Raw genomic sequence first — 17177 nt, 5'->3', positions numbered from 1 at the left:
TTTTTCTGGCAATGAACTGGCCGAAATTATGGTTAGTCTTATTTCAGGCCATTTAACTTTTGATTGAGCTGGGCAAGTACCTGATTAACATATCAAGTCTTAATGTACTGTTAATTGTGACTAATGTCAGTGAATTAAGGCAAAATCTAACGAGGGATTGACTTTTAATGATTTTTTGATGAGCTATGATATAACACGTGAGTGAATGGGGGTCTGTAATACTCATGTGTGCCCTGGCCTATAGCGCAACTACACTTCTACACTGTCGTTGCTATGGCTGGGCGTCGTCTGCTAGAAATCGGTGGTGAGAATGCCTCAAACAGTTTTATGCAAAGTGATAGGTTATGTTTGACAACAGTTGATTAGTATGTAACTCGGCATTTAGTGCATTTATCGCTTACAATGCTGAAATGACGCTTTCAAATGTATATTCAATGCTTGTTATCATTTATGATGCAGAAATGCGAGTTTCTCTACTGCTAATAGGAGATCAGATCTGGTTGGTTTGAGAGTGTGAAATGAAATAAGTAGGGATTTAAAAATGATAAATAACTTCTAATTATCATCAGGATTCCTATTTTCAATATTTAGAGCACGCAGAGAAAGAAAGATGAACAAAACATTAAAATACATAAACTTGTCTCGGTCAGATGTTATACATCATCGACTGTGCACTTGAATACTATTCAATTCGTTGAAAGCTACGGGAGGAAGGGGGGGTGGAGCTGAGTCGGGGTACACACCTCATCCTCCTGGCTTGTAAGCAGGGCGGGGTTGATGCCTATAGCACCCTGCCCCCCCCTTCTTCCTCCAAATTAACGGTTATAATGAGGAAGAGAGGCGAAATGAGCAAAAGAAATGCTTTCACTCTTTGTTTGTTATTAATTTTCTGTTATTTACTTTGTTTATTTTTTATGCGAATACAAAGGTAACAAATCACCTCGAACAAAATTAAACATGTAAACAAGAAGTTTTAAATCCACACAATTCATATTTAGCTCATTGATTGACATCAAGCAAGTAGAATTTGTAGTTGCAATACCATAGAAAGCGCACAAAATATATGAATGGAACACTGCATTTTTTCATTAAAATGAGAGGTGTCTAATGAGACGTTTTCTTTTCTTTTAACACGTTTATTCAGATTAGGTATTGAATGCAAGGTATCAATCTCTTCAGGAGAACCCACTCTTTCCTTTGAGACCAAAATTTTTTACTTTTTGTCATTTGACCCTCAGTATAGGGCACACGAGAGTAATTAATCTGCGCGCAAAGCATGTCGGACAGGCGTAAGTAAAGATCACATGACTTTATTGATCAAAATAATTCATTAAAAATAGATCAAATGTTTGTATATCAAAAGAAAAACGATAGAGATAATGCTATGTTCATACTCTTCTGAAAGAGTAATCCTTCTTTTTTTTGCAGGTGTTTCTGCATTTATTGAAAATATATGAAACACAATAATCATAATAAATATAAAGAAATACAAAAATAAATGAAAGAATGACAAATTGTGACGATTACATAATAGAAGATTAATTTACATAAATATACATGTAAGCAATAATATATAAAATAAAATGCAGTGGCCAACTATCGTAAGCAAAATGCTTGAGAGAATAGCAGCCAGAGGAAGGGAGCTACATGAAAACCATTGTAGAGAAAAATTCACGGGTCTATAATAATGAAGTCACATAATTATTTGAAATGTTAAGAAAAAAAAGGGGTAGAGGGTATAGGGGTCAGGTGAAGTGGGTGCAGATGTGGGTGCACGTGCAGGTGAGATTTTTACAAATACTTTGATACAAGAAACCTCTTTAACAAAGCTTTAAAGGAAAAAAAGAGATGTAGCTTGTTTGATGTTATTAGGTAAAGTGTTCCAAACTTCAGGACCGTGATGACGTATTGTTTTGTGAGCAATTATTATTTTTGGATTTGTTAGGTGAAAGTCAGATGATTGTCGTGTAGGGTATGAATGAATGTCTCTGTTGTAAACAAAAATATTACGGAAGGATGCTGGAATAGAGCTGTTGGAAAATTTATACATGAAAATGGCAGTTTGATAAGTGTGAATATCGTAAATTTTCAATGTCTTAAAATAATGAAATATTGGATCAGTATGGGCAAGATAATGAGAGTGATAACAAATAATAATAAAAATAATAATCCGCATTTATATAGCGCTTAACACATTGGGACGACGTCCCTAAGCGCTTTACAGATATATTATTACCCCGGTCATCGGATCCTTGCATGCCCGCATACAATGTATGCACCTTCTCCACTCCCTGGGGAGCATTCCAACAAGAGTTCCAAGACTCAATTGCTAGGCATACTACATAGGCTTTCGCATCCTACCGGGTACCCATTTAACACGTGGGTGGAGAGTGGCAAATTGTGGATTGACGCCTTGCCAAAGGGCGCTAGACCATGGTGGGAGTTGAACACACGACCCTCTGATTACAAGACGAGAGTCAGAAACGCTACACCACGGCGCTTCCGGCGCTTCAAATACCAAGAGCTTTCTTTTGAAGGCGTAATATCGAGTCTATTTTTATTTTGTTACTATTTCCCCATGCTATGTTACAGTAAGAAATGTGTGACAGAATAAAGGAGTTATAAAGCATTAGTAATGATCTTGAGATAAATAATATTTCAATTTGTACAAAATGCCCATGGCCCTTGCAATCATCATGCTAATATTACGAATGTAACTACTTCATGTTACAATAGAATCGATCGATACACCTAAAAATTTTGTTTCCTGTTTTTCGTTAATGGGCATATCATTGATATAAATGATATCGCGAAACACGTGTTTAGAATTAATATGCTTATTAAAAGTACATGAAGTTTGTTTTATTTATGTTAAGGGAGAGTTTATTTGATTAAAAATAATAAGGGGCCTAGGATTGAACCCTGAGGTACTCCACATTTAACGGGACATGTATTAGATGATTTGGATTTAAAATTAACAAATTGACGTCTATTATTTAAATAGTCTTTAAACCAAGAAAGTACGATTCCTCTAATTCCATATGTCTTTAATTTACACAACAATATATGATGATTAATGGTATCGAATGCCTTCGATAGATCCATGAAAACCCCTACGGTGTGCTCTTTTTTGGAAAGTGAATCTGTTATTTTATCATATAATTGTAAGATTGCATAGTCAGTTGAGTGATTTTTCCTAAAGCCGTATTGGTTGGGAATTAATAATTGATTTGTGTCCAGAAAAGAATATAGTCGTTTATAAACAATTTTTTCAAGTATTTTGGATATGCTTGGTAGTAATGAAATAGGGCGGTAGTTAGCAATTTGGCAAGGGTCTTCTATTTTTGCAAGTTTGAGTTGATCCGGGAAAATTCCCTTTAAGAGAGATAAATTGAAAATATGTACAAGGGGAGAAGCCACAAAATTAATAATTTGTTTTAGTAAATATACACTGATACCATCATGGCCACAAGATTTAGTCGATTTCAAGGATCTTCTTCTTCATACTGACAAAATTTGAAGTTGTAAAATGAAATGAAAAACGAGATACGGGATTTCCAGGGCAGGATCTTTGTTGATACCATTTTTCCGGATTGCTTGGAACTTTCATTCCACATATTCCACAGTTTGCATATCTCCTGCTTCAGTAAATCCATAATTCCAAACCCTGTTTTCGCGTTTTTCTTTGAAGTTCTCTCTGCATCAAAACTTGCGTGGGTTATTATTGATCCATTTTGACAAGTAATATATCACTTTGGATCTTAGAATGTGCGTTTTAAAGCTAAATGAAAGAAAATATCAAGATCGATTTTGGCGCCTTATAGTTGGATTCGGGGCCGACATGTCTTATTTTTTGCTGTATCACCTTTGTGTCCACGTTTCGTATGAAGACATTTAAAAAAATACCCCACACCTGGTCAAAATTCAAATGACCCTAAATGAACTTTGACCTTCATAACATGACCTGAAATTTATGCATGACTATCAGTGATAACTGATTACTCTTATGTTAAAGTTCCATGGAATGGATCCCTATAATTGCAAGATTATGACATTAAAAATATTTAACCTTGGTATTTCAATGTGGTTACCCCCAGCATGCATGGTCAAAGTTTATTTACCCTAAATGACCTTTGACTTTGCCCATATGACCTGAATATCATGCAGCATTATCAGTGATTATTGATTACCCGTATGTCTTAGTGTCATGAAATAGAAATCATATACTTCTAATTTATGATGACATTTCAAAAAGTTAACCTTGGTTAATGTTGACGATGTCGCCGTCGCCATCGGAAAAGCGGCGCACATAGTCTCACCTTGCCATGCTGGCGAGAGAGAGAAAAAAAAAACAGTAGTAACTCACTTCAAGTATTTGATTTTATGTAGAGGAAATTCATGCAGTTAAAGCTTCTCAAAATAAGGAGAAAACAAGGTTTGGAGTTGGATTAACTAGAGAGCAGTCTTACAAACATTTCCAAGTTGTCCCAAAAAGTGATGTGAAAGAATTTTGTACACATTATTAAACTTTACAACTTCAATCTTTTGATTGCTTGTCAAATTATTCTTAGCCAAAGTTGACCTACATTTTGTTGAGAAAACTTTTTTTTTTTTTACTTTTCAACCAGCACCACCCTGTCAAAAATCCATCCCAGTACCCTAAAAGAAAAGGAAAGATTCTATTAGATATTAAGATTGTTTCCATTTTTTTACATTTTGAAGAACAAGTTATCATAGATTCTATTTTCAGAAAACCAATCCGAGTGACTTATTAGTTTGGGGATGGCGGGTCACAGCATTAAAGGGGAATCCAACCCAAATAAAAACTTGTTTTTATAAGAAAAAGAAAAATCAGACAAGTTGATAGGTGAAAGTTTGAACAATATTGGACAAACAACAAGAAAGTTATGAATTTTTAAAATTTGTAAATATTGGTAATCACTATACCCATGGAGACTTCAAATTGGCCGCATATGGGATGTCATAGTGATGTAAGGCAAGGACTACTCTTCCATGTACTCCAATACATATTTTGGCTAAAATGTCATTTTTCCCAAAAGTTTTATTTCAAATTATATTTTTCTTTCATGAGGACATGAAACAATATACTACCTGGGTTATATTTAGGTTACTGCCCCAGGGGAATGGGTACTTAAAAGAAAACCACAAATCTCTGATAATGAAGTACATGGCCTATGGGAAAGTTGTCCTTGCCCCTTGTCATAATTTACTTACCTAGTTGCCAATTTGAAATCTACATACTATTAGTGATCTCAATTTTAGAGCAGCTATAACTTTCTTATTGCTACACGAGGTTTCATGCATAGATGCGATCGTATCCACGCGTGAAACCCGAGGGTAGCGAAGCTTATATGGTCCGTTATTCCACACGATCTCAGTATTGAGCACTTTTCTTATATCCAATGAACATGAACATAATGTTATACATATCTATTGACATCTAATCAACCAGTGTAAAACCAATATAGGCCTGTACTATTTTGATCTATTGTTTATTAGATTACTTTCCTTTCTAAAATACACTCAATATTGATATCGTATATGAGCAAGCGTAGCGAGCCAGGACGAAAGAAGCATTTTTTTTGGGGGGAGGGAGATTATTTCATGATGAAAGTACTTGATATTCATTGCGATCTGAAGGGACACGAAATAGTTTTCACTGACTGATTGGCTCTGAGTCAATCCAATGAAAGAATTTCCAGTAGCATGTATTGACTGCAGTGATTCCAACTCTGCTTGAATCTACATTGTAAATAGTTTTATATTTACCAGATGACTTTCGCCTGGAACCCAAGACAAGAGACTGTTCCAATACTTTCTCACTAGGTTTGGCCCAGGATTGTGCTGTTCTAACTTTATGTGACAAGTTCGGGTTCTAAAGAAAAATAGAATGAAGATAAAAGGTTATCGTGGGTCTTTACTAGAACCAGGTGGGTGTTTCATAAAGCTGTTCGTAAGTTAAGAGCGACCTTAAGAACGACTGGTGATCCTTTCTTGTGGTAAATGGTATATTGAATAGGCGATGGTTTAGCGCGTAAGAATGGTTCACCAGTCGTTCTTAAAGTCGCTCTTAACTTACGAACAGCTTTATGAAATGGCCCCCCGGAACATCACAAACGGAATCATATAAGACCAAGAATAATCAAATTACCGTGAAAACCGCTTAATGGTGTAAATGCAAGAGACAATCAGGGGCCAATCTAACAAAGAGTTGCGATTGATCCGATCGATCGCAACTGTGAAAAGCCAGCAAAGTCAACATATAAAATGCATGTTTGTTAAAAAAAATTCTAGATATGAATGTATATCCATAAAATCATTGATTTCTTGACAATTTGGGGGATCTCCTTTGTTTACAAAGGACATTTTGCAAATTTCCTGTAGAAAAAAGTATGACACTGATGGATTTCCATATAGTTACGATTGATTGGATCAATCGTAACTCTTTGTAAGACGGGGCCCTGCATCCCTAATGACACTCCTCTCAGAGTGAGACAAGGGACCAGTCGTTTTGGAGTGGGATTTACGTATTTTAGAGTGCCTATAGCTCCCTCTGGAGTGAACAGTGTATATTTATTTTACATACTTTAACTCCAGAAGGGGGCTGTACAATGCAATCTAAAAAGATGTAACGTTAAAAATATTCAAACGTTGAGGGATAAAAAAGGCCCGGTGCCTATTAAGGGTTTCTACCTTTATTCACAAATTACTTTTAGATTGCATTTAGGTGATATGCAAGATCATAAACTGATACTCCCACCTCACCCCCCCCCCCCAAAAAAAAAATACCAAAACATTAAACCATTAAACATAAGCCTAAAGATAATAACACAGAGAGACAAAAGCTGAGAAGAATTTTTAGAGGAGAATAAAATAAAATAAAATAAAAACATAGAAAAAAGAGGAGTTTAGTATTCAGAGTCTAACTATTAAGTCTTGGGGTATGATTTTGTTTAATAGTCATGGATGATAAGTGGAAACAAACTAATCTAGCTAAACGATATTATTGTGTGCTTGATGATCAGTTGACATGGTATAGTAATATCATGGTTTTTAAAGTAATTCAAAAAACAAATATGACTGCTAGACTCTATCATGAATTTTATCATATCTTTGTCTTGTATTCTTTGTGCGCGCTGCAGAGAAAAGACAAAATTTGTGACAATTTTGATGACACAATGGCCATTAACCAGAATATCAAGTTTGTTATATCTCTGATAAAAGATTAAATATCGAGAGAAAAAAGACACTATTCAGAATACTGCCCCAGGTATTTCTAAATGCATTTCTTTTAGGCCTCTTAATACGAAATCTTTGTATGACGATGTCTCACATATGGATTTTAAACGCAATTCGTCATTCCTGCTCGATCATGCTACCGTGATGTTCAAGCCAACGAAACCGACTCAAGGGTCACGTGACACAAAGATTATCGATTAATTACTTAATTTTTAATGGGTTTTCCTCAAACCTACACCACTACTATTATTATTTCTGCTATGTTTACATCAAACTTTTCTTCAGGGTGAACTTCCCCTTTAACCGCCGGTTCGGAGTTGGTGTAATTGTGACTGTAACATGGGATGTACCAAGAAGTAGGTCTACGATTAGGGCTACTCGCCCGTATCAGATTGCTTTCCAGTCCTCCAGATTTCCCAGATCAGTGATTCCCATTCTATTCCCGAAGAAAAGTAACAACAGATGGATGAATTTAGATTAAGGTCCATTGAGCCTTCCACCTTCCTTTTTGTTATCGAATAGTACTAAAAAATAAACTTTTCAGGCTTACTTGAGCATTCAGTATTGACGCCCGTTCTATTAAAAAATCCGAAAAATTCGAGGCCTTGATAACTATTCTAAAAAAAGTTAAATTTTCCTATTTTCACTGTTCATAAACACTATGAACATATTGATCTGCATGATTCAGTTGTAAACTACACGATTATTGTGCTAACGTTCGATAGAAGTGGTAAAATACTAGGAATATTGTAAGGGAAATACGAATTTGTTAAAAAAAGCTTAAGTTTCTCCCTCAGGTATAGAAAATGTATATCACGTGATATCTGACACAAAAAAACATCGCCGCTTTTAAATGCTTTTATTTTTTTTTATCAACATCGGGGGGGAAAATCGTTTGAACTAATTCCAACACGAATCATTTGAAGAGTATTTTCATTAAAATGAATAACATTTTGACAAATGCAAATATCCAATAAAAGAAATTCGTCAATCGACAGAAATTATGACTCAAACTCAGAGTACAATTTTGTATAGAGTAGGCCGAAATGAAAAAGAGTCTGCTGTTTGAAATAGCTAGTTCGTATATTTTGTTCATTATATTTACTGAAGAATACCGAAGTTGAATTTCAGAACATCTTGAACATGGAATTTGCTTTCAAGTACAATAAAAACAGGGCCCCGTCTTACAAAGAGTTACGATTTATCCGATCAATCGTAACTCTATGGATATCCATCAGTGTAATTTTTTCTACATAAAATATCAAAAATGTACTTTGTAAACAAAGGCCAACACACCAAATTGTCAATGTAATTTACGTCATTTTGAGAAAATTTTTTGAACAAACATGTATTTTAGATGTTGACGTTGCTGGTCGTCCATAGTTGTGATTGATTGGATCAATCGCAACTCTTTGTAAGATGGGCCCCTGGGGACACAACCTTTCATAAAAAAATTTTCTTACCTCATCATCATGATTTGTCGGAATTGTCACATTATTATTTCGATCATTATTGTTGACAGTGGGGCCCCCGACAGCAGGGTCCTTCACAGTAGTGTCCCTGACAGTAGAATGCCTGACAGTCGGATCACTTCCGGGGCGTTGCTGGGTCATGGAAGTTTCATCCCTCGCATTCCTTTCCCGGATGAATGTCGCTTCCATCATATCCATCCTGGAATCTATAAACACATGATTATATGAATTGTGATTTTGATGACGGACCGTCTAATTCTACCTTGAACACCATACACAGCAAACACTGGTGTTTATTGATGAGGGCCTATATGATATAAGTCTACATAAAAGGGCCACACCAGTATATACTCCGGTGCTATTTTGGGGGGAGTTAGTTCAACATAATGACAAAATAGGGTATTAACACATTCGGTTGATACTCTTATATGTAATTTGGTGCTATATGTCCAATCTATGGGGTGTAATTTTAACACCGCAGTGCGTAGCCCTCCATATAGGGACAACACTTGGTGTCACTTTTAACACCTAAGTTTTTACAGCGTGGAAGTTGACAGGTATAAATACTATGGGGCATGTGTGTCGATCCCGGAGGATCCGGCCGGACGGGGGGGGGGGGGTATATCACCAAAATTTCAGGTGGGGTGGCCTGTGTTATTATTTCTTTATTTATTTTCGTCTCACCTGCATAGCAGAGTGAGACTATAGGCGCCGCTTTTCCGACGGCGGCGACGTCAACACCAAATCTTAACCGAAGGTTCATAAAAGTTCATAAAACTTGGACATAAAAGTAATCAAGTATCCTGCACTGAACATCCTGTGCACATTTCAGGTCACATGACCAAGGTCAAAGGTCAATGAACTTTGGCCATAATGGGGGTATCTGTTGAATTACCATCATGACGTTGAAAGTTTATGAATCTGACTCATGAAACTTGGATATAAGAGTAATCAAGTATCACTGAACATCCTGTGCGAGTTTTAGGTCACATGTTCAAGGTCAAAGTTCATGTAAGGTCAATTAACTTTGGCCATGTTGGGGGTATTTGTTGAATTACCATCATATCTCTGTAAGTGTATTGGTCTAGTTCATAAAACGTGGACATAAGAGTAACCAAGTATCGCTGAACATCTTGTGCGAGTTATAGTAGTTTTCAAAGTCAGCACTGCTGCTATATTGAATCGCGTGATGCAGGTGAGACCGCCAGAGGCATTCCACTTGTTATTCATTGAAATATATCTAAACACGATAAAAACAATAACCACATGGTCTGTTTTACATTGAAGTCATTGACATAATTATACAATGGATAAAAATCAGTTAAATCATGAGCAGAAATAATTACGATCAGCAATAACAATAGCAAAGAATACAAATATCAGCTCAAGAGTGTAAAATAGTAAAATAAAATGGATGTTCTATCTGGTTGACCTCTATTTTTAGGAAAATGAACTCCAATAGCACCGCAGTACATATAGGGTGTCCCCCGTTTATTTTACCACCCTTTTGGATATCACTTAACTTGTGTTAGTTTTCTTTATTCAAGTTCATGAAGCAATATTAGTGGAGAACATACGAAAGAAATGAGAATTTATATTCAAAAGAGTGTATAAAAGGAAAATAATTATGAAAAACCGATAAGAGTCCTCAAAATGGCCAGTTTCAGGTCAAATTTTCAAAAATTTCAGCTCGCGCTTCCCGCTCGCATTATTGGTCTAGTATTGAAGAAAAACTTTAGTCTTGTAGAAATAATTAAAGCTAACATTATACTTTAAACGTAGGTTTTATAAGGGTCACCCCCTTCCCAATCGCATACAGACGTAGGGCCTGGGCAGGGGCGTCGATCCATTTTTCAGATGGGGGGGGGGCAAAATCAAAGGCGCCCGATCACACAAAACAAACAAACTCACACACACACATTTACATATACATATATATATATATATGACTCATGAGATAGAGACACATATCTCACCAACAAATTAATGCGAGCGCGAGCTGAAATTTTTTAGTATACTGACCTGATAACAGGAAAAAGGTGCCTGTTTAGGACTGTATGTAGTAACTCAGGAGGAGGATACATATCTCACTATACACAGATAATAATAATAATAATAATAATTGGATTTATATAGCGCTTTTTCCAGAGGATACAAAGCGCTGTTGATTGCATATAAGACAAGTTAAGGTTTATGGTTATATAAGTGTGTTTTGAGATGTTTTTTGAAGAGGTCAAGAGAAGAGAGGTTTCGAAGAGATGGAGGGAGTTTGTTCCAAAGACGGGGGGGGGGGGCAAGAGATTGAAAAGAGTTGAAACCGGCCTGTTTTCTGGATTTTGGAATGACATAGGAAGGAGCAGCTGCAGAACGAAGAGAGTATGTAGATCTTTGTTGCTGAAATAACGAAGAAATGTAAGAAGGTAGTATGGTTGACAGAGATTTATAGGTTTGAACAAGTATTCGATAATGTATTCTATCAGAAACAGGTAGCCAATGTAGTTCATTTAGAAGAGGGGTAGCATGACACCATTTTGGTTTTTGACAGATTAATCGTGCACATTTGTTTTGAAGGCCTTGAAGTCTTCCAAGATCCTGTTTACTAATACCCCAAGCAAGCAACCACCATAGTCGAGCCTGGAGAGCACAAGAGCCCTAACAACATTATGACACGTGTCCTTATCCAGGAAACTTCTAATGCGATTGAGATTATATATTTGCCAGTTGAGAGTGCGACACAGGTATGTTACATGTTCGGTCATTTTCATTTCACTATCAAAAACAACTCCTAAATCCTTAATGGTTGAAGATAATGGAATATCTATGTCATTAAAAGAAAAAAGAAAGGTCAAGGAACCGATTAAGGTGTGCAGGAGATGCAGCAACAAAGAACTCTGTTTTACAAGAATTTAATTTCAATTTATTATCAACAAGCCACGATTGAATGTCAGATAAACATTTTAAAATCCGAAAATACGCGCAGGCTGCATCTCCAGGCTTGGTAGGATCAAAAGTGGTGAACATCTGAATGTCATCGGCATAAACATGATACTGAATTGAGTGCCGACTGATGATGTTCCCAATATTACTGATGTATTATGTAAACAACTGAGGCCCGATAATTGACCCTTGCGGTATACCATATTTCAATGGTTTCTCACTAGAAAGTGACCCTTTTATGTGTACTCGACTAGACCTGTTACTAAGATACGACTTGAACCAGGAAAGAGCATTGTTACCTAGGCCAAAGTCATTAGCCAACCTTTGCAAAAGGATATTGTGATCTACCGTATCAAAGGCAGATGAGAGGTCAAGCATTAATAAGAAAACAGCTTGCTTATTGTCAATTGCACAATTCATATCATTCTGTAGACTAATCAATGCAGTTTCAGTGCTATGTGCCTCACGATATGCAGACTGCATTGGATCCAGTAAATTATTTTGTGTAACAAAAGTAGATACCTGTTTGGAAACAGCCTTTTCAATCACTTTGTCTACAAATTGCATGTTAGAAACAGGTCTATAACTACCTAAACTATCTTTGTCCAGAGTAGACTTCTTGAAAACCGGTGTTATAATGGACGATCTAAGACTCTCTGGGAAAACACCAGTAGACATTGACAGATTCAGGATACGTGAAAGTACTGGGAGTAAAACAGACAAATGCTTCTTAACCAGCCATGTAGGCATGGGATCCAAAATGCAAGATAATGCGAGTGCCGAGAGCGAGCTGAAATTTCTTTATATTCTGAACTTAAAGCTTGATATTCTAAGCATTTTTGGTACCAATGATTAAGATGGGTATCTAAAAAACAATAGATGCGAGCGCGAAGCGCTAGCTTAAAATTTTTGATATTTCGATCTGAAAAAGTTGAATTTTATGGACGTTTTTAATAAAGAACAAGATATATATCCAACAAATGATTATTGCAAATCGAAGCGGGAGTTCTTTTGAGGTTTAGAACTGAAAACGGGACATTCTATTTACCTATTTAATCATGAAAATTATGGGTTTTCGCTACAGAAATTAGCGAGCGCAAAGCGCGAGCTGAAAATTTTTATATTTCGATCTGAAAAGCGGACATTTTGAGCACGATTTTAAATAAAGAACGAGTTGTATATCTCAATCTCGCTTGCTGATTTCTGTGTAACATTACAATCTTATTTTATTTTTTGCATATGCGGAATTATTGGGGGGGGGGGCAAAACGATATGTTTGCCCCCCCCCCCATATATTTTCATTGGTGGGGCGACTTCAAAACTAAGTAACAGGCGTGACACTATACTCTGATACGAATTCCGTTGACCATACTCCCTTTTTTTTACAATAGAATTTGGGGTGTCTACAAAACGAAGACCTAAGACATAAGACCCAAGATCTCATATATATACTACAAAAAAAAACTACAAAACTAAGACCCAACCAACTACAAAAAACTAAGACCATGTGTAATATTCATTTGTATGCAGCCTAGTCTGTACTCCAGACTCAGTTACTGAGAAACACTTCAAATCTACAACCTATATCCTATGTACGTAATACAAAACTACAAAACTAAGACCCAACGAACTACAAAACTAAGACCCCGTGTAATACTCATAGGATGCAGCCTAGTCTGTACTCCAGACCCAGTTATTGAGAAACATATCAAATCTACAACCTATATCCTATGTACTTGATACAAAACTATAAAACTAATACCCTGTGTAATACACATTGGCATGCAGCCTAGTCTTATTTTTCCTTCCTTCCCTGCTATTTTCTGATTATTCAAAATCGGCCGCATGTATTTTAAATTTGAGTTATTCGTGATGGAGATGCTTGTCATAATTCAACACATGCGCCCTCACCATGATAAACAACAATATCTAGGTGTTTTGCTGTTTCTTATGATGTAGAGAATTTGTGAGAATTGAGCTTTTTGATTGGATGTTGAATGTATTTTTATATAATATTTTGTTAAGTGTTATGCATTTCTGCTTTTCGGCCGATATAGATTCCCTTGTAACAAACAAATTTAAATGAATAATAAAAATAAACTTGCTTTATAGCCATATTATTATTGTCGTGGATGTAAAGCAGACCAAGAATATATCTCTGAGTAACAATGTCCTTTTTTATGTGGTCTTATCTAGTTTTTTCTAAAGTTCAGACTAGGATGAAGGATTCAATTTCATTTTTTTTTCAATACAGTATTTATTAACAAATTCATTAAAAAGAACAAAATAAGAACAAAATAATATATACACAAAGAAAATATAAATAGCATAAAACAAAGCAAAGGTATCAACAGAACAAAACTGAAACAAATAGTGGTAATGATGAAATTATGGTTGGCACATAATTATAAAAATATCTATGAATAAAATAATGAATGGAATTGGGCATGCACAAAAAAAGCCATAAAAAGGCTTGTTAAAACGCACATACCCAAGATATATAAAAATAAAATTCAGTATATGGTACGGATGCGGCAAGTACCAAAGAATAAATAGAGATAAGAATAATGGTAGGTTTGAACTTTTTCAAAATATCTAGGTCTGGGACGCAGACTAAGCTGTATACAAATGAACATTACACAGGGTCTTAGTTTTGTAATTTTGAATCAAATACATAGGATATAGGTGGTATGTTTGAAGTGTTTCTCAATAACTGGGTCTGTAGTACAGACTAGGCTGCATCCTGTGAGTAAATATTCATATCTGAATGATACGCGCCTTAAAACCCAAGATAACAACAACAACAACAGTATTACACAGGGTCTTAGTTTTGTAGTTGGTTGCATGTGTCTTAGTTTTGTAGTTTTTTGTAGTATATATGGGGTCTTGGGTCTTAGGACTTCGTTTTGTAGACATCCTAGAATTTGATTACCTAATTGGCACCGATTTTTTTCTTCAATTCTGTGAATGTTTGGATTCTAGTGCTTCCTCCTACGAGACAAAGAGTCTGGGTGGCATTGTGTTGCAGATGTGTATACAAGCAGTAATCAAGACCAGGAGTATGTGTAACTATTCTATTCTGAATCTCATTGGCGGCGGAAGCCAAAAGATTTAGGGGGGGGCACCTGAAATTTTTTGATGGACACAGGGAAAACCTAAACCTAAATTTTAGGAGGGGATCGCAAAATTTTTTGACAAGCAAAAAAAAAAAAAAAAAAAAGGTTATCAACAAAAAATTTAGGGGGGGGGGACCGTCCCCCCACCTCAAATTTAGGGGGGGGACAGGTCCCCCCGTCCCCCCCCCCCCCCCCGCTTCCGCCGCCTATGCTGAATCTATACAGTGCGCTCGCAGAAAAACAAACCTGAGAATTATCGGTCATAATTATTTTTTTTATTGAAAAACAGTTCAAAAATGGCATGTCTTTATAAGGCTTAGACTGAGTCTCCTTTCTCATGTGGTATAACATAAAGTGTCCCTGGCGTGGAAAGGCAAAAAGCTGATGCGTACTGTACATCTTTAAGTCACAAAATCGTTAACTTGCTAGATTATAATATGTGCTTCATAGAATAAAGTGTAATCATTTTTTCTATCAATTTTATGCACCATGCTAAGCCCCGCCTCATTTTAATCCACTCGGTCAATTCTTTTGATCTTGTGATGTCACATTGGGGAAAATAAGTATAACAAGTACAATACCAATATACCATGAACCCTGCCACAACTAGATGCCTTCACACAATAGGCCTACCATTTCGCAACCGTAAAAAAACATTTTTGACATGGCAGTCACTATGGCACCTTTTAATAGTGAAAACGTGGGATTGTTATTTATTGTTATTGTATGAAAGCTTGTGATGCAATTGTTTGCAATGGCACCTAGTTGTGCCAGTGCATGGTATTGTGTATTGTTACGTTTATTTTGTCCAATGTGACATCACAACAGAAAACAAGAATGATCTAGTGGATTTTAAGGAGGCGGGGCGTAGCATGGTGCAGAAAACTGACAGAAAAATTGATTCACATTAGAATCTAGCAATTAAGTAACAATTGTTATGATGTAAAGACTTAACACACATCAACATAAATAATTTTGCAGTGATCATTATCGTATGAGTGAGCAAAAACAAATTTGAAGGATATCAAAACATCACTTGGCCGGCGGTATCTGAATTTCAAACGGAAAATCACATCATTAAAACCTCAATATCCGATCTCTCATTATTTTGATACCTCATTCATAGGAAAATGGTAAGGAAGTAATGGATAATACATATTTTTTATTTCCATAATTTCTTCAAACAAACGTATTTTCACAGATTTTGCAACGTACTAGCTATCGCTTACAAAACGGGGAGTTGACAGCTAGCCAGTAAAACCTCTTCATTTAGTGAAATCATTGGAAATTAAGCAATATTTTAAATAAATATAACTTTATTTTTTGACTATTTCAGTGGCTGTGGTATCAAATATTGAATTTTTTTTTACTAGTGATTTTTTATAAAAACTCAGATGCTGTGCTAACCAACTGTGACTTTTTGCATCCTTTCCTCAAATTGGTTTAGTCCACTCATGCGTGAAAGGGGAATCATATTTTTTTTAATTTTTTTTTAACGTTTCTGTACACGGTTTGGAAAAAAAAAACCGACCCCTACTATAGGTAATTCTAGATCAAACTTACAGCTCCTCTTGTTTGCAGATGGATTTTGTACAATAACGGAAATGATTTTTCTTTTAAAAGAGAACCCAGTACTTGTTGATGTTGTACGACAACAGTACGACAACACTGCAGTGGTTGTACTGCTCTAGAAGAAGGACCGACTTGGACTCTCAATTTCCTTCATATTAAACCATTTAATAATAATCGTCCTCCCAATATAAATACTTGTTAAGTGTAATGATACTTGTAAAGAAACTTTGAACTTCATGAAAATGCATCCTTATACTTGCCTTGTATTTTGAACAGTTGTAACACGAATAGTAAGTTTACAGCTATCACTCCAATGACCAAAATGGATGTTCCACAAAACAATCGATTGCGCCTCATGTTGGCTAGCTAGCTGGCACTATCTCAAATCAAAATATCGTCCTTCTCTTCCCTTGCTTGGACGGGTTGATGTCTGCTCTCCTTCTCCAGTAAAATTTTAAACTAGATCTTTCCGAACCGCGAATGGCGGTTTGAATCCTGTAACATGTTGGTAAATACGAACTTACCGTCGTCCCACAGAGTCCGTATTCATAATGCTCCACCCATGGTTGGTTACCACGAATGGTTTCATCGTGGACCACAAATGATTTCATTGAGTTTATCCCCTTGCTTACAGCTTTCTCATTGTGATACCATGCATAATAGGACTTAGGGCGTATGGGACTTTGCATTCATCATGTCAGGTGAGCGTTTTTCATGTCAGTGATTTCCTTTGAGTTAATATGCCACGATTTCCAGCAGTGAAAAATCACGGACTATGTGTTAGGGAGGATACGAACTCAAGCACCTTACATTTGAAAAG

General features: G+C 36.1%; 1 protein-coding gene across 1 annotated transcript in view; it reads right to left on the bottom strand.

The window, feature by feature from the left end:
* Positions 1-17177, bottom strand: part of LOC129280969 (alpha-1,3-mannosyl-glycoprotein 4-beta-N-acetylglucosaminyltransferase C-like) — a 24433-nt gene extending 7256 nt beyond the window's left edge. The window contains exons 1-3 of the mRNA XM_054916962.2: positions 16618-17177; positions 8724-8938; positions 5791-5896 (exon numbers count right to left, since the gene is read on the bottom strand). Coding sequence (XP_054772937.2) covers positions 5791-5896; positions 8724-8938; positions 16618-16714 — 418 coding nt within the window. The 5' untranslated portion in view covers positions 16715-17177. The remainder of the gene's footprint in view (positions 1-5790; positions 5897-8723; positions 8939-16617) is intronic.

Source organism: Lytechinus pictus, chromosome 17, assembly GCF_037042905.1.
Source record: "Lytechinus pictus isolate F3 Inbred chromosome 17, Lp3.0, whole genome shotgun sequence".
Classification (NCBI taxonomy): Eukaryota; Metazoa; Echinodermata; class Echinoidea; order Temnopleuroida; family Toxopneustidae; genus Lytechinus; species Lytechinus pictus.
This window is presented reverse-complemented; position numbering and strand designations above follow the sequence as displayed.